Source organism: Danio aesculapii, chromosome 21 (assembly GCF_903798145.1).
Source record: "Danio aesculapii chromosome 21, fDanAes4.1, whole genome shotgun sequence".
In the NCBI taxonomy this organism is placed as follows: Eukaryota; Metazoa; Chordata; class Actinopteri; order Cypriniformes; family Danionidae; genus Danio; species Danio aesculapii.
In genome coordinates, this window is record NC_079455.1 from 4,271,208 (window position 1) to 4,295,016 (window position 23,809).

Below are 23,809 nucleotides of genomic sequence, written 5' to 3' on the forward strand. Positions count from 1 at the left end.
TCCTTTTATTATGGTTTTTATATATTTAATTAAATTTATTTAGTTGCCTATATTTAGGTTTTATATATATAAAAAAAGAAATATTAATAATAATGGTCTTAAAAAATCTTAAATTTTCGTTTTAAACAGGTCTTAATTTTCCGATAGCCATGAAAAGCTACTGTGCTCATTCAGGCTGAAATCATCTAATCAATAGCAAACCGTCTCAATAGAACTTTTAACTAACAGTTTAATTTGAGCTCTATTTATTAATATAGTTGAATTATCTTCCTTAAAATAACATTTGTTTCAAAGTTCTCCATTTATTTATGGTGAAGACACTGGACAGTTTTATATATCCAGTTTAATTTATTTAGTTGCGTATATTTAGCTTTTTTAAGTTGAAAAAAGTGCATCTATAAAACCAGAGTTTGACACATTATTTAAAATATGTGGCTAAGAAATAACTTAATTATGTGGCACGGTGGCTCAGTGATTAGCTGGTTGGAGTTGGAGTTTCTGTGTGGAGTTTGCATGTTCTCCCTGTGTTGATGTTGGTTTCCTCCGGGTGCTCCGGTTTCCCCCACAGTCCAAAGACATGCGCTATAGGTGAATTGGGTAAACTAAATTGGCTGTAGTGTGTGAATGTGAGAGTGTATGGGTGTTTCCCAGTACTGGGTTGTGGCTGGAAGGGCATTCGCTGTGTAAAACATATGCCGGAATAGTTGGTAGTTCATTCCACTGTGGTGACCCCTGATAAATAAGGCACTAAGCCGAAGGAAAATGAATACTAAATTGGACATTTTCTTTAATGATGATTGTAAAAACTTTTTCCTTTTACATTAGAAAAAAATCCTTATAGTGTTTAGCCCCATATATAAGTCTGAAATTACATTAATAATGGTCTTTAAAAGGTCTTAAATTAGACTTTATGAAACCTGCAGAAACCCTGTGACAACAACTAGACGAAGAGAGACAGCCAGTGGCCTCCCTAGCCGCAGATTACATAATCGGTTCAATGTAGCAAAACAGCCATGCCAGGCACAAAGCGAAGGGATCTATCCTCTGTGTCTTGCGTGATTGCTGTAGGGGGTAGACGCAGTACATTAATGTGTGAAGTCACAGTCAGACTTCCGTTTCATGTAAAGTCACGGGGATAATGGCAGTGACTGCGGCTCAGCTTTTGTTTGGTACGTCTTCAGAACTGTAGGAATGTGGAAGTGTTTACGTTTGCTTGACCTTGATTGCTGAAGCCTGTTCGCACTTCCTGTGACTTTCTTGCATATGTGTCTGTGCTGTGAAGTTGCTCATAGTTGCGTTCAGGGGAATGTCATTCATTGGTAAGACTGCATGGACAGATCTTGAAAATGGAATCGGAAATTAAATGTGATTTACTGATGGTAAGAATTACAGCAAGAGTTGAATTAGCCTTGGACACTCCTTTTTTTTTGGAATGCAGTAGGTACAGAAAGTATTCTGACCCCCTTAAATTTTAAGATCACTGTGGCTGAGCTCCAGAGACGCAGTCGGGAGATGGGAGAATGTTGTAGAAAGTCTACCATCACTGCAGGGGGGCTTTATGGCAGAGTGGCCCGTCACATAAAAGCCCACATGGAGTTTGCTATAAGCACCTGAAGGACTCCAAGATGATGAGAAATAAGATTCTCTGTTCTCTTGAAACCAAGATAGAACTTTTTGGTCTTAATTCTAAGCGGTATGTGTGGAGAAAACAAGGCAGTGCTCATCGCCTGTCCAATACAGTCCTAACAGTAAAGCATGGTGGTGGCAGCATCATGGTGTGGGGGTGTTTTTCAGCTTCAGAGACAGGGCGACTGGTTGCAATCGAGGGAAAGATGAATACGGCCAAGTACAAGGATATCCTGGATGAAAACCTTCTCCAGAGTCCTCAGGACTTCAGACTGGGACGAATGTTTACATTCCAACAAGACAATGACCCTAAGCACACAGCTAAAATAACGAAGGAGGTGCCTCACAACAACTTGATGACTGTTCTTGAATGGCCCAGCCAGAGCCCTGACTTAAACCCAATTGAGCATCTCTGGAGAGAGCTAAAAATGGCTGTCCACCAATGTTTACCATCCAACCTGACAGAACTGGAGAGGATCTGCATGGAGGAATGGCAGAAAAGCCCAAATCCAGGTGTGAAAAACTTGTTGCATCTTTCCCAAAAAGACTCACGGCTGTATTAGATCAAAAGGGTTCTTCTACTAAATACTGAGCAAAAATGTCAACAATTCTGTGTTTTTCTGTCAATATGGGGTGCTGTGTGTATAATGAGGAAAAAATGTAACAAAGAGTGAAAAGTTTAAGGGGGTCTGAGAACTTTCCGTACCCACTGTAGTTGAGATTTACCATTTTTGAATACATTCCAGCACTTTTAGCTTAGCTTAGCATACATCATTAAACTGGATTAGACCATTAGCATCACACTCAAAATGATAATTTTTCAATTTAAAGCATGACTCTTCCATGGTTTCCGCTACATTCATTCTTCCATGGTGGGTCGCCACGCCAAGATTCATCCCGCCACGGCTACATTACAGCTTCTCATTCAAAACATTCTATTTTTTTAATAGCGGGTTATAATCGCACCAAAACGTATTAAAGGGTAAGTGATTTATAACAGCGCGAACTTTTCTGTAACCGTAGTAGTGCTGTGCGTCATTTGTTTAACCTTTTAAGGTTACGTACTGACTGACTGACTGACTGGCTGACTGTGACAGATGCGTGAGGCCAGCAAACACGACGTATAGCCGTTGTAAATCCTAGAGGAAACACTGTCTTCTGTAGTTTCATTGTGTACTAAGGACAACAGAGAATGAAAAGTCGCTATTTCTTCGGTTGATATGGCTAGGAACTCTACTCTGCAAATAGTCACAGGCTAGGTATCTAGGCTACAGTGCTGCGTAATGTCATTGCACCCACTGCAGCCATGGAACAGCAGCAGCACTTAATTATTACTCCAGAATGAGAGTATAATCCCTAGCCATATTGGCCTAGAAAATAGCTACTTTTTATTTTCCATCAATCTTAACTAAAGTTTGAAATTTTTGAGTGAGATGCTAATGGTCTAATCCAATGCAATGATTTATGCTAAGCTAAAAGTCCTCAGCTAAATGGATTCAAAAATGGTAAGACTCAAATGTTAAACTCTTGCAAAATGAGCCTATTTCCCAAAGAATGGTGGAGTGTTCCTTTAAATGAATTAAAGGCAGCATTCTTCTGTTAGTTAATTAAATAACAGCTGTGCTCAGAGGATTAAATCAGTAACCAGATGAACGGTTGATCGATCGATCAATGAAGTGAACTCACTTTTCTGCCAACAATTACCAAAACATCCTACGAATGGGACAAGTAATCAATTGTTCATCTAACATTATGCAGAGGTAAATGTAATATGGAGTGTAGCAGTGCTAAACTGCTCATTGCATCATATAATTAACCCTTGTGTGCTGTTGAGAATGTTTTAGATTTTCAGTCTTAATTTGGCCACAACTTTCACGCATATGGCATGATTTTTGGTGACAAATCTTATTTTGACACATAATAATTTGAAATAATTTGAAAATTGTCAAAAAAAATCAACAATGCACTAATTGACTACCCTTTCCTTATGTTTGTGGCTGCGTTTGTCCCATTGACTTTAATTATACGGTAATTACAATTTTTTGATTGCAAAGCCATGACACCATATAATCATGCATTTTTGACTATTGGTGGTTTTTCATGTTGGGAGAAGGTAAAATTAGTCATGTTTACTGTTCATCATCGGTTTCAGTGCAAAAAAAAGCTTAGGTTCTGGATTTATATTGATTTACAGTGCATCCTTATTTTAAAATAGATTAAATTCATTTATTTTCTCAAAATTCTACGCACAAAACTGATCTTGTGCCACAAGCTTGGCACACCTGTCTTTGGGAGTTTTTGCCCATTCGTCTTTGCAGTACTTCTCAAGCTCTATCAGGTTGGATGGGAAGCAACAGTGTACAGCCATTTGTAGATCTCTCCAGAGATGTTCAATAGGATTTAGGTCTGGGCTCTGGCTGGGCCACTCAAGGACATTCACTGAGTTGTTGTGAAGCCACTCCATTGATATTTTGGCGGTGTGCTTTGGGTCATTGTCCTGCTGGAGGATGAACTGTCGCCTCAGTCTGAGGTCAAGAGCACTCTGAAGCAGGTTTTCATTCAGGATGTCTCTGTACATTGCTGCATTCATATCCTGACTAGTCTTTCAGTTCATGAAAGTTCATGCTTCACAGTAGGGATGGTATCAGCCTGGTCATGAGCAGTGCCTGGTTTTCTCCAAACGTAACGCCTGGCATTCACTCCAAAGAGTTCAACTTCAGTCTAATCAGACCAGAGAATTTTGTTTCTTATGGTCTGAGAGTCCTTCAGATGCCTTTTGGCAAATTCCAGGCAGGGATTGTCTTCTGTCTGGCCACTCTACCATACAGGCCTGATTGGTGGATTGCTGCACAGATGGTTGTCCTTCTGTAAGGTTCTCCTCTCTCCACAGAAGAACGCTGGAGCTCAGACAGAGTGACTATCGGGTTATTGATCACCTCCCTCACTAAGGCCGTTCTCCCCCGATCACTGAATTGCTGACCCGCTCTAGGAAGAGTCCTGGTGGTTCCAAACATCTTCCACTTACGGATGATGGAAGCCACTGTGCTCATTGGAACTTTCAGAAAAGCAGAAATTTTTCTGTAACCTTCCCCAGCCTTGTGCCTCGAGAAAATCCTGTCTCGGAGGTCTACAGACAATTCATTTGTCTTCATGCTTGGTTTGTGCTTCGACATGCACTGTCAACCCTGGGACCTTATATAGACAGGTGTATGCCCTTTCAAATCATGTCCAATCAACTGATTTTACCACAGGTGAACTCCAATTAAGCTGCTGAAACATCTCAAGAATTATCTGTGGAAACAGAATGTCCCTGAGCTCAATTTAGAGCTTCACAGCAAAGGCTGTGAATACATGTGTATATGTGATTTTTAATGAATTTCATTTAAATCCCAATGTCATTATGGGGTATTGTGGGTAGAATTTTGAAGGAATAAAGGAATTTAATCCATTTTGGAATAAGGCTGCAACATAAAAAAAATGTGCAAAAAGTGAAGCTCTATGAATACTTTCTGGATTCACTGTATATGACGTATAATGCGCGTGTGTGTGAGAGTAACACTTACATTGATACTGCACATTTGAGAAAATCAAAATACAGTAAGCACCTCAACTCTCAGAACATAGTAAACATAGTAGGTGTATTTCTGCACACACACTATAAACTGCTGTTTTACTCCACAGAACTTCATATTAAAGCCAGAAACTTATTTGTACTGGCCTATCTAAAGGGTAAATTCTGCCAACTGATGATCAACAGTAAAAATGACTCAATGAATCAGGAATGCATGAATATATGGTGTCAAGGCTGTGCAATCAAAAAAAAATGTCATTATAATGGAAGTCAGTGGGGCAAAAACAGCCACCAACATAACCAAAGGTCAGTTAATTTGAACAATATACAAGGGTTAACCATGCCATATACAGCTTTGATTCAATACGGTAATTTTTTATATATCTGCATAGTAGCTATGTGACTTAGGTAAGTTGTATTTGGTGTTGCCTTTAAAATGTTTCCCAAGTGCTGTTTAACCGAGACATGATTTGTCATTTCAATCCATTTATTGGCAATAGTCTTTACAACTACTTTCTGATAACTAATCCTTTTGTCTTTGCCATGATGACAGCACATCATATTTAACTAGTTATTTCACAAGATACTAGTATTCATCTTAAAGTGCAATTTAAAAAGAATACACATTTTACAGGGGGGTTAATAATTCCGACTTCAATTGTACATGTAGTGAGCCAGAGACAAAAGTGTGTGAATGTCCCATTGGCGTGGATATTTAGCCCGAGTGAGGTGCTGCCTGTTGCGGTGTCAAAAATAGCTGCGGTATTATGGCAGCATGAGCCAGGTGCTCCCTGGGCGATTTCACGTTGCAGTAGGGGCGACACAGTGATCTGCAGCTGACACTCACAGCTTGGAAACCTGCTCAATGATGGAACCGAGTCAACACATTTGCTTTGTGCCAAAACTTTTTTTTTTTATTATTATTTTCAGCCGGAAAGGGCTAAAGAGCTTCAAATAAAAGCCATAAATAAACCTTGTTCACTTAGCGCAAAGACTCATTTAAAATCTGTTTACTGATATCAATGCTTCCCATTTGCCTACTGGTTATGACCTACTAGTATTATTAAACTAAACACATAACATGTTATGTTGCATTTAATAGTTTTGAGTCAGAAATTACAATTAGAGCGATATCCACTGGCAAGTTGGAAGAACAAGCTTTTTTATTTGAAAATCAATAAATAATAATAATAATTTAAGCATTTTGCCTTCATTTAGATATGACAGTTTTGAAAGCTAACAGAAATTGGAATGTACAAGTAGAGTTTTCCATTGTAACCACACTGCTCACAAGGCTAAACTGTGTTTAATAGTGTTAAAGAACTCCTATTATGGGGTTTTGAAAATGACCTTCCATGTAGTGTGTAACAGCTCTAAGTGAAGTCAAATATCCAGCTAAAGCTTAAATCTGAAAGTGCACCGTGTTTAAAACTATTGATTCACCTATAAAAGAGTCGACTCAGAGTGGTTTGAATGAATTGCTACTGTAATGAGTCTTTAGCCGTGTCGGTGTGATGTCGATACGGAACTTAAGCCCCGCCCATTCTAATCTAAATGACTCTGAAAAACTATATACTCAAAGAGGACGAAATGACTGGTTTAAACTGATTGTAAAATATATGTACACCATTAGTAATGGTTATCAATGCATTTGCCTTGTTTAAATAATCTACAAGTTTTAATCTTGAAATTATGACAATTTTTAGAGATTTTGTCTGTTTTTATTGCTTTTTCTGTCAGTTATTTCTCATTCGCTGATTATTTGATTAATTTGATGTCGTTAATGTATTACTAAGGCATATCATTTTTTAAGGGTGCTAATAATATTGACCTTAAATTATTATTATTATTATTATTATTATTATTATTATTATTATTATTATTATTATTATTATTATTATTATTACTATTTATTTATTTATTTTAGAAAAAAGCTTTTACTCCAGGCAAACTAAATTTCTCCAGAAGAAAATATTATAAGAAATACTGTAAAAAAAATTCATTACTTTTTTAAAGTCACTTGGGAAATATTTATTATTATTATTAATAATAATAATAATAAGAAGAAGTAGAATTAAACTATTATAAAGTTATAACTATATATAAATTTATTATATATAATGTTGTCTACCGTCATTCCAAACCTGTTATACTTTATTTTTTTAGGAACCCAAATATATTTTTAATTCTGAAACAGTGTTGTCATTCATTTAAAAGTTCAATCAACTGATGCATCAAACAAAATCGAAGAAAATGAAAAATAAATTTGGGATTTAGTTCAAGTCTTACTGAAGAGACATAATAGATTTAAAGGGGACCTATTATGCCCTTTATTAAAAAATATAAAATACATCTCTGATGTCCCTAGTGTGTGTATGTGAAGTTTCAGCTCAAAATGCCCCACAGAAAATGTTTTATAAGTCTTTGAAACTGCCCCTTTTAGGCTTTGATCCTAATTGTGTCTTTTTGGTGACTGTCGCTTTAAATTCAAATAAGATTGCGCTCTTTTCAAGAGAGGGCGGAGCTACAAATGCTTGTGTGTCAGCATAGTGGCAGATTCAAAAACAAAACTGTCTATGATAATTAAGGAGAGATCGTCATTAATGGGTGGGGTTTTCTCCCTCTGAGGACACATACAAAGGGAGAATGTCAATCAAAGTGTCATGAAAACCCCTAATAAAAGAGATTTTTCCATAATAGGTGCCTTTTAAATGATAATCAAATCAACATCAAAATAATAACCACGCCGTTTCCCTGTCTATTATACATTCCTAACCCCCACAAATGTAAAAAAGCCTCACCAGTCAGCAGCCTTACAACTGTTTTGTTGTTCTGATGTCACAAATCTCTCTGTGTCTAGAATCCTTTGGACCCCGGAGGAGTGCTGAAGAAACGAATGAACTCTCTCTCTCAAAGAAACGCGACTGACAGGTTCTCCAGGTCATCTCAACCTGATTTCCACCAGCAAGGCTCCACTGTCCCTGCAAACAACATGCTGACAGGAACTAGTATTATTGACAAGTACTCACGCATCCTTTTCCCTCTGTCCTTTGGAGCCTTCAACCTGGTCTACTGGATTGTCTATCTCACCAAAGACACAATGGAATCCAGGTAGGAGTTTAAGACCGTTTCAATGTGGTGATATCATTGGATCAGGAACATTATACTATTTCATAACTGTAACAAAAGGCGATTCAATCATATCTTAAAGGAACACTCTACCTTTTTTATGTTATTTTAAGTCTTCTAGGGTTAAGCAGTTGACTTGAACCATTTTTGAACCCATTCAGCTGATTTCTTGTTCTGGCGTGGTTACTATTAACTTAGCTTAGCATAATTCATTGAATCAGATTAGACCATTAGCAATTTCTTAATAAAATTTTCTATTTAAAGCTCGAGGCCTCTGTAGTTTTTGTTAGATCAGTTCCCGTTTTGGCTTCGGAATATACTAATGTAATGTATATAAACACAGATATTAATGTATAGGCGGCACGGTGGCTCAGTGGTTAGCACTGTCGCCTCACAACAAGAAGGTCACTGGTTCGAGCCTCAGCTGGGTCAGTTGGCATTTCTGTGTGGAGTTTGCATGTTCTCCCCGTGTTCGTGTGGGTTTCCTCTGGGTACTCTGGTTTCCCCCATAAGTCCAAGGACATGAGAATTGAATAAACTATATTGGCCATAGTGTGTGAGTGAATGAGTGTGTATGGCTGTTTTCTAGTACTGGGTTGCAGCTGGAAGGGCATCCACTGTGTAAAACATATGCAGGAATAGTTGGTAGTTCATTCCGCTGTGGCCGGAAAAGAAAATGAATAATATAATATAATATAATATAATATAATATAATATAATATAATATAATATAATATAATATAATATAATATAATATAATATAACCTCTGCTGCTGAACAGAAGACAAATGTTGAATTTTGATGATAAGCCATTTATATTTAATAGAGATTTAATTCCTGGCCAATGCTGAGACTAATTTCGGGTTTCACGGGGCACATTTCTTCCCTGCTATTTTCTCTTTCACCTCCTACCCTTTATTATCCCTCAAGGAACTCATATATTTTTTTTCTCCTGAAGCCATAATCACTTATCATCCGATAATAGGAGAGCTGTGTCTGAGCAAGATCTGGAATTCAATAAATAAATAAATCCTTAAAGGAACATCTTTTGATTAATAATCACTGAATATAATTCAAAAAATGTTTAAATTGTGTGCTATTATCAGTGGTGTAAGGTAATAAATGACAAATACTCAAATTTCTGTAATTGTTTCTCTCAGGAATTTAAGGAATCTCTCAAGTTTTAAAAATATGTACTTTTACTTTCCCTTGAGTACATTTTTAGTGCTGTATTGGTACTTTTACTCCACTACTTTCCTTCAACCTGCAGTCACTACTTTATTTTTTCTTGTATATGGGGATTAGAAAAATCAGTCCTTTGATTGCTGTCGAATCAAATCGCACATAGACGATAATTCGCATCATAATGAACTACCTTAAGACATGGGCGATATATAATTGCAGCAAACTTTGGAAGCATTCAAAGTGTCTGGGAAGATGTCTAAAATCTTTACACGCATTGACCCAGAGACTGTTTAGATGCCTGTCACTGATGAGAAGATGACTGATGTTTACTGTATGATGACCAAAATGGCCTTGAACACCCAGCAGGTACAGGATGTCAACATGACGTCAGATTAACGTTGTACCCCAACGTCGTGGAGATGCTGCATTTTGTTTGGAAATTAAAATTGGCTTGATGTCAGAACTCAGCAACAGACATCAATGTCCTACGTTCAACTTCCAACCTAAAATCAACCAAATATCAACATCTAATGATGTTACAGCTTGACGTTGTGTGGATGTTACCACTATCAGATGTTGGATTTTAATTGCCAAACCTGATGAATAAATGTCAGTATTTGACATCAATATGACGTTGGTTTAAGATGTTGGGTCGACGTTGGATTTTGGTTATTTTCCAACACAACCAAAATCTACCAAATATCAACGTCATTTGACGTCATTATTGAAGATCAAAATAACATTGTCCTTCTAACCTAAATCTAACCTAATATTAACATCTATATAGTCTTATATTAACATCTTATAAAGTTTATTCATTTCACCTATAGCGTATGTCTTTGGACTGTGGGGGAAACCGGAGCACTCGGAGGACACCCACACGGACATGGTGAGAACATGCAAACTCCACACAGAAACGCCAACTGGCCCTCATTAATATGTGGCCCTTCATACGAAAAAGTTTGGGCACCCCTGATCTAAAGCTTGTCACTTCCACCTCAAACAGTTTCTCATCAAATCTGACCAATCAAATGCCCCAGTAAATTGGGTCAAGCGACGCCCCTGTTACAAAGTCAAATGTATTTAAATGTTACACTTTTTATTGTCCTTTAAAACTCAGATGTGCGTGTTGTGGTTAATGAGGAGCAGAGGGAGCTGTTTGTTTTGGAGGTCACATGGTCACTTGACTCTTTAAGCTTTGATGAACAAAGTCATCAAATGATGCCCAAATAGGATGCTGAATGGCTAGCAAAGTTCTGTTCCCTGTCTGTTATCATGAGCAGCTGCGTAATATGGCGGAAACGCATCTATGTATAACCATCACACCTGAGCAAAGTGTTTATTATTGTGAAAAGCTGTGTGCCACTGATCTGTGATGTTGTATAACTAGCTACATCTATTTATGTCCTTGAAAAATACTTCCTTTTATGTGGACTTTAATTATTAACCCCCTGGGGTTGACAAACGCAGATCAGCAGATCAAGTCATAAAATAGTCGTTTTTTGATCGTATTGATATTCAAACACAGATTTGAAAACTCTGAAGAGTCTATTTTTATTTGTATATATGAAGAGTTCAGATGCTAAAACCGCTAAACGCCATTTCCGCCAAAAATGAGATGGAGTGAATGCTTTAGGCAACGTACTACATGTTCAGCAAATAGTTTTGTTTGAAATCATCTAAATCCCAGCGTCACGCATTCAGAAATAACAGTTGTATGTGTATAACAACATCTTACAGAATGTTAAAAAGTCACACCTAAAATAGAAGCACAGCATAATAACATAGAATACACCATCATATATAAAATACAAAAAACAAAAACAGATTTATTCAGTACTTCATTTTGTAATGAAAAACAAATTATTAACAAAGTATGAAAAATTGCAATCATTAAGCACATTATACATGCGCTTATACGTCAGGAATGCAGCATCTGTAGCTTTATTTATAAACTGCTTACTGATGTCTGTTAATGTAGAGTTAATGCTTAACAGATAATGAAATAACTATTTGCAAATACATAATAAATGATTCATTGTGCATTGACTTATTATAAAGTGTTACAAATATATTCAGTAATTCAAAATGTTAACTTTATCAGCTAAAATGGATTTAAAACTGTCTAAATGAACTGTTTCTATTCAATTGTAATGAATCGGCAGTAGTATTGGAGTGTTTCCTAGAACCGGGTCATTGTTTTCAGTATATCCTACGTGTGTAATATTAAACAGTCTATTTTGTGAATGTCCTAAAAGTGAGAGACATTCATTCCAACAAGTTCATTTGCATTAATTTCGCCTTTTCTTTCGTGAACTGAACATGGGTCAGGTTCTCCCTGTCCTTGTGTCACCTTTCTCTTTTCAAATCCCAAGGAAAAAGAATGAAATATAAAAAGGCCTCAAAGCCTCTCTGAAAGAGCTGCCATTGGGACAAAGGGAAAATAGGAGATATCTCCTCTTTCATACACACACACACACACACATTCAGTATGTTGGTGTGTGCCTCACAAAGAAATCATAGTGGGTTCTACTAGCCTGCTGGTGGCTTTTTAATGAATAGTTCCATTCAGGTCTGGACATTAAGGAAGCACATTGGCTGAGTTTGATATGTGTGTGTGTGTGTGTATGCACATGTATGCAGCAGTTTCAGAGAAGCTACCTGCAGGTGATAAGCTCTTCGCTTTATTGCCCACTGGAGTGCCAGACGCGAGAGGAAGTGCTTCTCTCATAAATCAAAGGCAATAAATGTCAACGCTGCCTGAAATCCCCCATTTTCCCATCTTCACGCGGGCCTTTGCCATAACTTTGGTGTAATGATCATTCAATTACTGCCCATCTAAGATGTGTCAGGAAATGTTGAACGTGAGACCTGGAGACCCAGATTTATCAGTTCATTATGGATTCACACTACCTGAAATAAAGGCACAATAGCTTTTAAGGTTAAAAGGTTTTTTTAGGTTAAACATTAGAGTTTTACCATATTTGAACATTAAACATTAGAGAGAGTTTTACCATATTTGAACATTAAACATTAGAGTTTTACCATTTCTGAACATTACACATTAGAGTTTTACCATTTCTGAACATTAAACATTAGAGTTTTACCATACTTGAACATTACACATTAGAGTTTTACCATTTCTGAACATTAAACATTAGAGTTTTACCATACTTGAACATTAAACATTAGAGTTTTACCATTTTGAACATTAAACATAGAGTTTTACTATATTTGAACATTAAACATTAGAGTTTTACCATTTTGAACATTAAACATTAGAGTTTTATCATATTTGAACATTAAACATTAGAGTTTTACCATTTCTGAACATTAAACATAAGAGTTTTACTATATTTGAACATTAAACATTAGAGTTTTACCATTTTGAACATTAAACATTAGAGTTTTATCATATTTGAACATTAAACATTAGAGTTTTACCATTTCTAAACATTAAACATTAGAGTTTTACCATATTTGAACAATAAACATTAGAGTTTTACCATTTCTGAACATTAAACATTAGAGTTTTACCATACTTGAACATTAAACATTAGAGTTTTACCATTTTGAACATTAAACATTAGAGTTTTACCATACTTGAACATTAAACATTAGAGTTTTACCATTTTGAACATTAAACATTAGAGTTTTACCATATTTGAACATTAAACATTAGAGTTTTACCATTTTGAACATTAAACATTAGAGTTTTACCATATTTGAACATTAAACATTAGAGTTTTACCATTTCTGAACATTAAACATTAGAGTTTTACCATACTTGAACATTAAACATTAGAGTTTTACCATTTTGAACATTAAACATTAGAGTTTTACCATACTTGAACATTAAACATTAGAGTTTTACCATTTTGAACATTAAACATTAGAGTTTTACCATATTTGAACATTAAACATTAGAGTTTTACCATTTCTGAACATTAAACATTAGAGTTTTACCATTTCTGAACATTAAACATTAGAGTTTTACCATTTCTGAACATTAAACATTAGAGTTTTACCATTTCTGAACATTAAACATTAGAGTTTTACCATTTTTGAACATTAAACATTAGAGTTTTACCATTTCTAAACATTACACATTAGGTTTTGGACGTGTGTTTGGATATACCTCAGTTTTTTGACCACACTTTGTTATTATTGCGTATTTATTCATTTGCTGGTTTTCAAGCAAATCTTAAATTTATTATTAATTTAAATGTTTACATTTAAAATGAATTATGTAGGCTAATGAATGTCTGTGCGTACAACACGGTTTCCTTATCCACAAAAGAAAGAAAGAGAAAGTGAAAGTAAATGTAGAAGGCTCATTTGTTATCCTTGTGCTGCTGATCCTCTGTTTAACTGTTTTCTCGCTAGTGAAGCGTTAATTTTTCCACTTACAAAGTCGGCCATGTAAATAGCAAACGCGCCATGGCACGACGCAACTGACTCTTAAAGGGAATGTGAGATGAGACTCTGATTGGTTTAATACAGGTTATGCTCAAAACACACCCATAACTCATTAACAGAATAAGCTCAACATTGTTAGACCATGCGCGGCAGCGCAGAATGTATTTTGCCCTTAACTTAGCATAAATTATTGAATCAGATTAAACCATTAGCATCTTCCTCATAACAATTATCAAACTCTTTTCTGATTTTTTTTTATTTAAAGCTTAACTCCTCTTAAAGGCTGATTTATCCTTCTGAGTCGAGCACACGTATGGTCCGGCACAGCCTTCATGTGGTCGCATAGCCCTCGCTGTGGTTGATGCGCACTTCTCAAAAAATGTAACTACACATTGCAACAATGAATACCGCAAGCTCTGTGATTGGTCAGCTTGGTAGCTGTGACCAATGTTACTATAGTTAACAAAAACTGGAGCACCCGGAGGAAACAGAAATGCCAACTGACCCAGCCGAGGCTCAAACCAGCGAGGCTCAAACCTTTTTTAAGTACAATTTGACATTCAAACCACTGCAGAAATGTTCTAGCCAACAGGCCCATGTCATATAGGCCTACAGCAGACATTTCTTAATAACCTATAAATTAAAAGCATTAACGTATGTGTAAGAATGGGTTTTAAACCACAGCGGTTCGAACTGTAGTTCTGCCGAATGGGCAATCTTTTATCAGTATTAATAGCTATAAATGTGGGATAGCGTTAATATATCTTGTGGTTGTATTGTATTGCAATATGGAACAGTTAAGTGTTGATGTTAAATCAAAAGTAATTCAGAAATTCTTGAAAATGAAATGATTTAATGACAATAATTCTCTATAGTTACAACTGAATTAATTACAAAATAACTGTATAAAATGATAAATATGGAATGATAAAGCATATGATATAAATTGTACCCAGCTTAAATGTAAAATTAAAGTTACCAGAGGTAGAAGGAGAGACACAGGGGGAGGGAGAAAGAGACAAAGAGAGCAGGCCCAGAAGTTAGCCTGATTGCAGTAGAGTCAGAGAGGATAGACTCCAGAGGAGGAGAGGAGCAGAGGAAAGCAGACCAGGAAAAGAAAAGAGGCAGAGCAGCGTTTTACCAACTATTTTGTATCTTTCTTGACCATATGACTAAAGCCCAAAATGCTGAGACATTCAAACTGACCAATCAACATGTGACCACATCGTAAAACCCCCAAAGTCCACATACCAGGCCCTGATCTTATCAGTATCTGCCTTTGGAGCCAGTATGGACCTTCTTGAGTCAAAAATACATGTTTTGTCATGTAAACAAACGCATATAATAATTTAGCCTCTTACATATGCTATATATTTTTGTTTTCACAAGCTTTGGAGACATAACATAACATTCACTTGGTCACCTAAAGCTTTCGTCATGAGCAATGGCTGCGTTCAAAATTACATGAATGATTTCAAAGTGCACTGCGAAGGGAGCGCGATTGTCAACATGAAGATCGCTAAAACTGAACTGAAAGTTATTAGGGTGAAATATTATCATTGGTTTACCATCTACATTCTCTTCATTGGTGAAAATCAAGATTAATTAGCATAATTCATGACATAATTCAAATCAATTGGTCAGATTGTGATAACTAGATCAGTCGTTTTGCATTTAATGAGGTATTTGATAAACTAATGGATATGTTTTAAGGGTAAGACATTTTCTTTTCGGCTTAGTCCCTTTATTAATCCGTGGCCGCCACAGTGGAATGAACTGCCAACTTATCCAGCACATGTTTTGCGCAGCGAATGCCCTTCCAGCTGCTAAACCTCTCTTGGAAACATCCACCACAGTGGAATGAACTGCCAACTTATCCAGCACATGTTTTGCGCAGCGAATGCCCTTCCAGCTGCTTAACCTCTCTTGGAAACATCCACACTCTCATTCACACACATACACTACAGACAATTTAGCCTTCCCAATTCACCTGTACCTGTACCGCATGTCTTTGGACTGTGGGGGAAACCCATAGACTGTAAAATATATGGACGGAGCATCCGTGACGTCACCCATAGGTTTCTGAAGAGCGCAAATGAAGCTAAAAGTAGGCGCGGCCAACCGTCGCCATTTTGTTCGCGCGTCATCGCACCCACGGCGGGATACCAAACAAGGGCAAAGAGGCGGAGAGTGAGCGGAGCTCCAGACACCTGCTGGCACATTGCTTAGACCTGGCAGACAGACTTTACTTTGGGAGAAACGCTTGATACTTTATTACCTGCGACTCGTTTGTGTTCTGACCACATGTGCTTGGCTGTACACTATATCAATAAAGTGTTTAGACTTATAAAAACACTGTAGTAATACACTGAGCCACTAAACATTGTTCTTATGACATTTTTCAACAGGAGGAAAACCCGAAATACGTCCAAACACTTCAATTATAGTGTGTGTTAGTAAATCCAAGACTATTGATGAAATCCAGCATAACACTGTATGATAATGCTTCAGATGACTGTTCTAGAGCCTACAGCTAATCAATCTGTCAGATTCTGGAGGGCATTACAGCTCTAAAGAACATTATAAATGATAAATGATCTTAAATAAAGCACACACATTTATAGAGATGGTATACAAGTATATAACTTTACTCACCAGGGAAACGGAGGCCATGTAAATGGTTTGTGAGCACAATTAAGTGCACACAGCATCCCATATCATCTGATAATTGTAGAAAATAATCCCAAAAGGCAATTGACTGTGTAAAGAAACATTAACCAACACAAAAATGCGATGTAAATGCCGAGTTTATCGGCTAATTAGCTGTAATCAGCTCAGGTGACGAGACAGCGAGCAGCGAGACCTAGCTGTCACTCAAGTGGCCACGCCCTTAATTATGCAGACTTAATATAACTTAATAAAACGAAACGGATGAGTTATATAAAAATTCACCCCCCTCACAGTTGTCATGAAGGTTAATCATGGCTATATACACCAAAGCCATCTTTTGTACCAGGCTGTAAGCATGTTTTTATCAGCTGTAAAAATGGCCAATTTCCCACTGCAGTCAGAAATGACCTGGACTTCCTGGAGCCAGCCCCCCAAGGCGAGTCGATGAATTGCAGTTTTAGTTACTTCCGTATTGGCTTCCCGAGGGAGAGCGGGAGGTTGCCCCTTGGGGAACCCACAGAAAACTATATAACACATTTTTAGCAACAGGATATTAGCAGCTGGAAACTACAGACAAACTACAGAATCAATTGCTTGAATGCACAAAAGCAAACAGAACATGTATAAACAATGAGAGACTGATTGTATGAAATGAAGTAGCTAGATGATGTGGAGGTCGAACAAGCAGTTTTGAAAATGTCATTTCTGATCTGAGAAAATACACTAAAGCCACTGAGAATTCTGAGAAGGTCATTAAGTAATTTTAAACTGATTAACACTATTGTGCAACTTGAAGTCTTTTTCAAAGTATTTCACAAGTGATGTTTAACAGAGCCAAGGACATTTTCACATTATTTCCTAGAATTTATTTATTTATTTATTTTTTGCTGAAGAAAAGTGATTACTTTAAGTTAGACTAGAATAAAAAACGTTGATTATTTATACATGTACAGATGTTTACCTATATTATTATTGCTACCTGTTAATTTTGTCCAAGCCAGTTTCATTAGTTTGTCTTTTTTAATGCTTCTATTGAGCCACATCTGATTTCCATTCGTTTATTTTCACTATTTTTTGATTAATCCAACATAGGATCATTCTAAAACGTACCCCTGTATACGTTTCTGGAGATCGCAAATTATGTAGCCAGAAGTATGTATGGATGCATTTCGTCTTTAAAATAAATGATACGGGGAGGTATGACGGCGTTCCTTTTCGCTCTTACCAGCTGACTGCTTACCTGCATATGGACTGTTTTCCCACTGTAACCAGTTTGTCCTGTTAGCTTGCCATGTACGTCGGCGAACTTCAGACGCAAAGATGAGTTGATCAGGATGACTGGGTTTGAGTCCGGTGAAGAACGGTTCTAGAAAGCGGGAAGACAAAAACAGAAGACCAAAAAATAAATAAATAACAGGGTGAGAATGTGATAAAATCTGAAAACGTGGTAAAAATCAGGCGAGGGCTTTTCTTTTTCTGGATTGGTTTTCGGTTGGGTTTAGAGAAGTGGGTGGGGGGTCAATCTGTGCTTTTGAAAACACTATTGGTTGGGTTTAGGGAAGGAGGAGGGTGGGTCGGTCGATCAGTCAGTCAGTCATTAATTTAGTCAGTCAGTCAGTCAGTCAACAGCGACCTCTGGTGGATTTACGCAAACACAGCAGGCGCGAATGGCACTTGCGAGAGAATTTTCAAATCTTAAAAAGCATGCACAGCGGCCTCTGGTGGATTCGCGAAAACAAAAACTGCAAAAAAAAGTACCTTCGGCACTCTCCAGAAATGTATATAGTGGTATGTTTTCAGAATGAGCCTGGGTTGGATTAATCACTACAGTCAAGTTGTCTCAGTGTCTACTGTGGTTTTTCTTTCTTCAATGGAAGGCTACTAAAAATGTTGTCCATGTCTGTATATATTTAAGCTCAATATTATTAGCTCCCTTAAGATTTGTCTCCTTCGATTGGCCACGGAACAAGCCCACTGCTTTCCAATGACTTGATCTAATTAACATAACTTGCCTAGTTAACCTAATCAATGTATTTCATATGTTCATTGACGTAAATACTGACCTTTTGAGAGATCACCTATAGATTAAGTGAGTAATAGGTTTTCCAGGTAATCCATCATGTTTTGCTGTTAGCACTGTACAAGTTGTTTTGAGGAATGCAAATAACAATTCAATCATCCTTTTATTCATTTTCCTTAAGCTTAGTCCCATATTTATCAGGGGATACCATGGCAGCATGAACCGCCAACTATTTCAGCACTTTTTTACACAGCCGATGGCCTTCCAGCCATAACCCAGTACTGAAAAAACACTCATACTCTCTCATTTTCAGACACACACTCATACATTATGACCAATTTTGTTTACGCAATTCACCTACATCGCATGTCTTTGGACTGCAGGGGAAACCAGACCATCTGGAGGAAACCCACGTGAACATTTGGGAAGAACATGAAAAGTTGACACAGAAATACAGAGTGGTCCAGCCGGGACTCCAACCAGTGACTTTCTTGTTGTGAGGCAACAGTGCTAACCACTAAGCCCCTGTGCCACCTCAATGCAAATATTCATTCATTAATTTTCTTTTCAGCTTAGTCTCAATTAGGGGTCTCCACAGCAGAATGAACCGCCAACTTATCCAGCATTTGTTTTACGCAGATGCCCTTTCAGCCACAACCCATCACTGGGATACCCATACACACTCACTCACACTCATACATTTCAGACAGTTTAGCCCACCTGTACCGCATGTCTTTGGACTGTGGGGGGAACCGGAGCACCCGGAGGAAACCCGCACAAACGCAGAGAAAACATGCAAACTCCACACAGAAACGGCAACTGACCCAGCTGAGGCTTGAACCAACGACCTTCTTGCTGTAAGGCGATAGCACTACCTACTGCACCACTGCATCGCTAAATGCAAATAATAAAGATGCAATTATTAAAGGTCACTATTAATCCTCTAATTAAGTGCTTTGAAACGTGCAGTTTTGTGCAGAAATTTGAAGTAATCCCAACTATAACATGAAGACAGGGTGGGTCATAGAGTAGCTCCTCCCCTTTACAAAAAACAGCCAGTAGCGTGTTTTTTTTTTTAATAAAATCACAACTCTGCCAGTGGGAGTGGTTGAGATCAAGCGCATCAAATGAAAAGCAAATGAGACGCATCTTGAAGGGGCGGGGCATATTAGATACTTATGACCATTTGATTGGTCAGAAGATTTGATGAGAAACTGAAGTATGAGGTGATGTCAAAAACATTGTTGATCCATTTAGGTGGAAGTGACAAACTGCAAGCTTTGGATGTTTACATTAGGTTTATATCTTCTAAATGTGAATTCTGTCACTGTTTTGGAGCACACTAGTTTATAAATATTCTTAACACTAACATGCTGATGCTAACACTTAAAAAACACCATTTGAGTTTCACAGGACCTGTAAATCACTAACTGTACTATGAAGTTGTCTCTCTGGTGAATGTTACATGATGTATTATGGTGATGTTGTCATGTTTGTCTGTGATTTGCAGAGAAGGACGCAAAGCGGTAAAGTCTAGATCGGATACGCGGCTGGCCGGAAGTGCGATATGCACATTAATATAGCAGCATTTTTTTATGACACTGTATAACAAGAATTAATATTTTTACAGTACTGTGATGGTTGGGTTTAGAGTTGGGGTTGGAGTTAATAATATACAATAAAAGGGAAATTTCATAAATAATATAAAGAAATCTCGTTAACTTCCGGATGCATCCATATCCAATCTAGCAACAACAAGCCTAGGCTGGTTGGCTGGTTTTAGCTGGTTTTAGAGGGGTTTTGGCCATTTCCAGGCTGGTTTCCAGCCATTTCCAGCCTGGTCTTAGCTGGTCAGGCTGGAAAACGACCAGTTAAATCCAGCTAAAGCCAACTTGACCAGCCTGGTTTAAGCTGGACATAGCTGGTTTTGGCTGGTCATTTTCCAGCCTGACCAGCTAAGACCAGGCTGGAAATGGCTGGAAACCAGCCTGGAAATGGCCAAAACCCCTCTAAAACCAGCCTGGTCAACCACCTAAAACCAGCCCACCAGCCTATGCTGGTTTAAGCTGTTTTTTTTTTCAGTAGGGCTAAAACACCTAAAAACATTATTTTAGTTTCACAGGACTTTTTAATCACTATAAAGTATTATAACAATGTCTTTTTAGTTAATGTTACGTGATGTATTATGGTGATGTTTGTCTGCGATTTACAGGGAGGGAAATAAGGTTTTCAGTGCTATCAGACTAACGTTAGCATTTTCCAAAATCTACTATAACACCTAAAAACATTATTTTAGTTTCACAGAACCTTTCAATCACTATAAAGTACTATAACATTGTCTTTCTAGTGAATGATACTTGATGTATTATGGTAATGTTGTCATGTTTGTCTGCGATTTGCAGGAAGGAATGTAAAGCTTTCAGTGCTATCAGGCTAACGTTAGCATTTTCCAAAATCTCTTATAACACCTATAAACATTATTTTAATTTCACAGGACCTTTAAATCACTATCTGTACTATAAAGTTGTCTTTCTGGTGAAAGTTACGTGATGTATTATGGTGATGTTGTCAGTTTGTCTGCCATTTGCTTGCAGGAACGTAAGGTTTTCAATGCTATCTGGCTAACATTACTATTTTCCAAAAAGTCTTATAACACCTAAAAACACTATTTTAGTTTCACAGGAACTTTAAATCACTAACTGTACTATAAAGTTGTCCTTCTGGTGAACGTTACGTGATGTATTATGGTGATGTTGTTGTAGATTTGCATGGAGAAACATAAGGCTTTCAGTGCTATTAATGATAGCATTTTGCAAAATCTACTATAACACCTAAAAATACTATTTTAGTTTCACAGGACATTTCAAGCACTATAAAATACCATAACGTTGTCTTTCTATTGAATGATGATGTATTATGGTAATGTTGTCATGTTTGTCTGCGATTTGCTGGAAGGAATGTAAAGCTTTCAGTGCTATCAGGCTAACGTTAGCATTTTCAAAAATATCTTATAACACCTATAAACATTATTTTAATTTCCCAGGACCTTTAAATCACTATCTGTACTATAAAGTTGTCTTTCTGGTGAACGTTACGTGATGTATTATGGTGATGTTGTCAGTTTGTCTGCGATTTGCTTGCAGGAACGTAAGGTTTTCAATGCTATCTGGCTAACATTAGCATTTTCCAAAAAGTCTTATAACACCTATAAACACTATTTTAGTTTCACAGGAACTTTAAATCACTAACTGTACTATAAAGTTGTCTTTCTGGTGAACGTTACGAGATGTATTATAGTGATGTTGATGTAGATTTGCATGGAGAAACATAAGGCTTTAATTGCTATTAATGATAGCATTTTGCAAAGTCTACTATAACACCTAAAAATCAGATTTTAGTTTCACGGGACCTTTCAATCACTATAAAATACCATAACGTTGTCTTTCTAGTGAATGACGATGCATTATGGTAATGTTGTCATGTTTGTCAGCGATTTGCAGGGAGGAATTTAAAGCTTTCAGTGCTATCAGGCTAACGATAGCATTTTCCAAAAAATTCTTATAACACCTAAAAACAGACCTTTAAATCACTAAAGACCTTTAAATAACTATAAAGTATTATAACGTTGTCTTTCTGGTGAACGTTACCTGATATATTTTGGTGATGTTGTCGTGTTTGTCAGTAATTTACAGGAAGGGACACAAGGCTTTCAGTGCTATCAGGCTAACATTAGCATTTCCAAAATCTCTTACACTGTAAACATGAAGGAATCAAGTTAACTTGTTAGTTTCTATAAATTTAAGTGGATTGAACATTACATCACCCCCCCCCCCCCATACTATAATGTTAGTAATTGTTTCTCATTTGACTCATCCCCCCTCTGTTTTTCTTTTTCAGGGAAGTGTGAGTGCTGTTAGAACCTGCAAAGAAGGACGACTGAAGACAATCACCATCTTATAAACTGAAGGATGTATGTATGGATGTATGGATAGATGAGAGACACTGCTGCTGAAGGTGTAACTGTGATTGTTTTGAGAGGGACGGTGGTACTCTTCTCCACCTTTGGCCTTCCCTCTCCACCGGCCCTGTAGCATGTTTTGACCTCTCATCGCTCTGGCATGAAACTCTCCGACTGCAGAATGATTTCCCTTCTCCCTAAAGACATTCAAGCTCAATGGCATTTGTGGCACTGGTTTGGACACTATCAGTTAATTACACACACAAACACACACACATACACACACAAAACACTCACAGGACAAATATTTCAGAGACACTATAGTTTAAGTAACAATTCACACCATTAACTACTGACTTATTACCTGCCTATCATATATCATATATATACAGTTGAAGTCAGAATTATTAGCCCCCCTGAATTTTATATATATATATATATATATATATATATATATATATATATATATATATATATATATATATATATGTGTAACAAATAATAACTTGACTTCAAGTTGATCATTTGGAAAAGTTGCAGAAGATAGATTATTATGCCACAGTATCAGTCAAGTTTGGTGAAGGAAAAATCATAGTTTGGGGTTATATTCAGTATGGGGGCATAGGAGAGATCTGCAGAGTGGATGGCACCATCAACAGCCTGAGGTATCAAGACATTTGTGCTGCCCATTACATTACAAACCACAGGAGAGGCCGAATTCTTCAGCAGGATAGCGCTCCTTCTCATACTTCGACCTCCAAATCAAACTTCCTAAAAACAAAGAAGGTCAAGGTGCCCCAGGATTGGCCAGCCCAGTCACCAGACATGAACATTATTGAGCATGTCTGGGGTAAAATGAAGAAGGAGGCGTTGAAGATAAATCCAAAGAGTCTTGATGAACTCTGGGAGTCCTGCAAGAACGCTTTCTTTGCCATTCCAGATGACTTTATTAATAAGTGATTTGAGTCATTGCAGAGATGTATGGATGCAGTCCTCCAAGCTTATAGGAGTCATGCACAATATTCATTCTTTTCCCACTGCACCTTGACTTTATATTATATACTGACATTATTTCTTTATAGTGACAAGACTTTTGTCTAAGCAAAGTCAGACCTTACTGTTCTAATTTAATAATTAAAAATCAAGGCACTTCTGATACCAAATGATCAACTAGAAGTCTAGTTTTTATTTGTTGTTCCTAAAACTTGGATAGACGACAAGACTTTTGTCA

The 23,809-nt window shown here is 37.1% G+C and overlaps 1 protein-coding gene across 1 annotated transcript in view; it reads left to right on the plus strand.

Annotated features, from left to right (window-relative positions):
• Positions 1-22,856, plus strand: part of gabra6b (gamma-aminobutyric acid type A receptor subunit alpha6b) — a 52,815-nt gene extending 29,959 nt beyond the window's left edge. The window contains exons 9-10 of the mRNA XM_056447093.1: positions 8,058-8,308; positions 22,518-22,856. Of these exons, the coding sequence (XP_056303068.1) occupies positions 8,058-8,308; positions 22,518-22,527 (261 nt within the window). The 3' untranslated portion in view covers positions 22,528-22,856. The remainder of the gene's footprint in view (positions 1-8,057; positions 8,309-22,517) is intronic.
• The last annotated feature ends 953 nt before the right edge of the window (positions 22,857-23,809 follow it).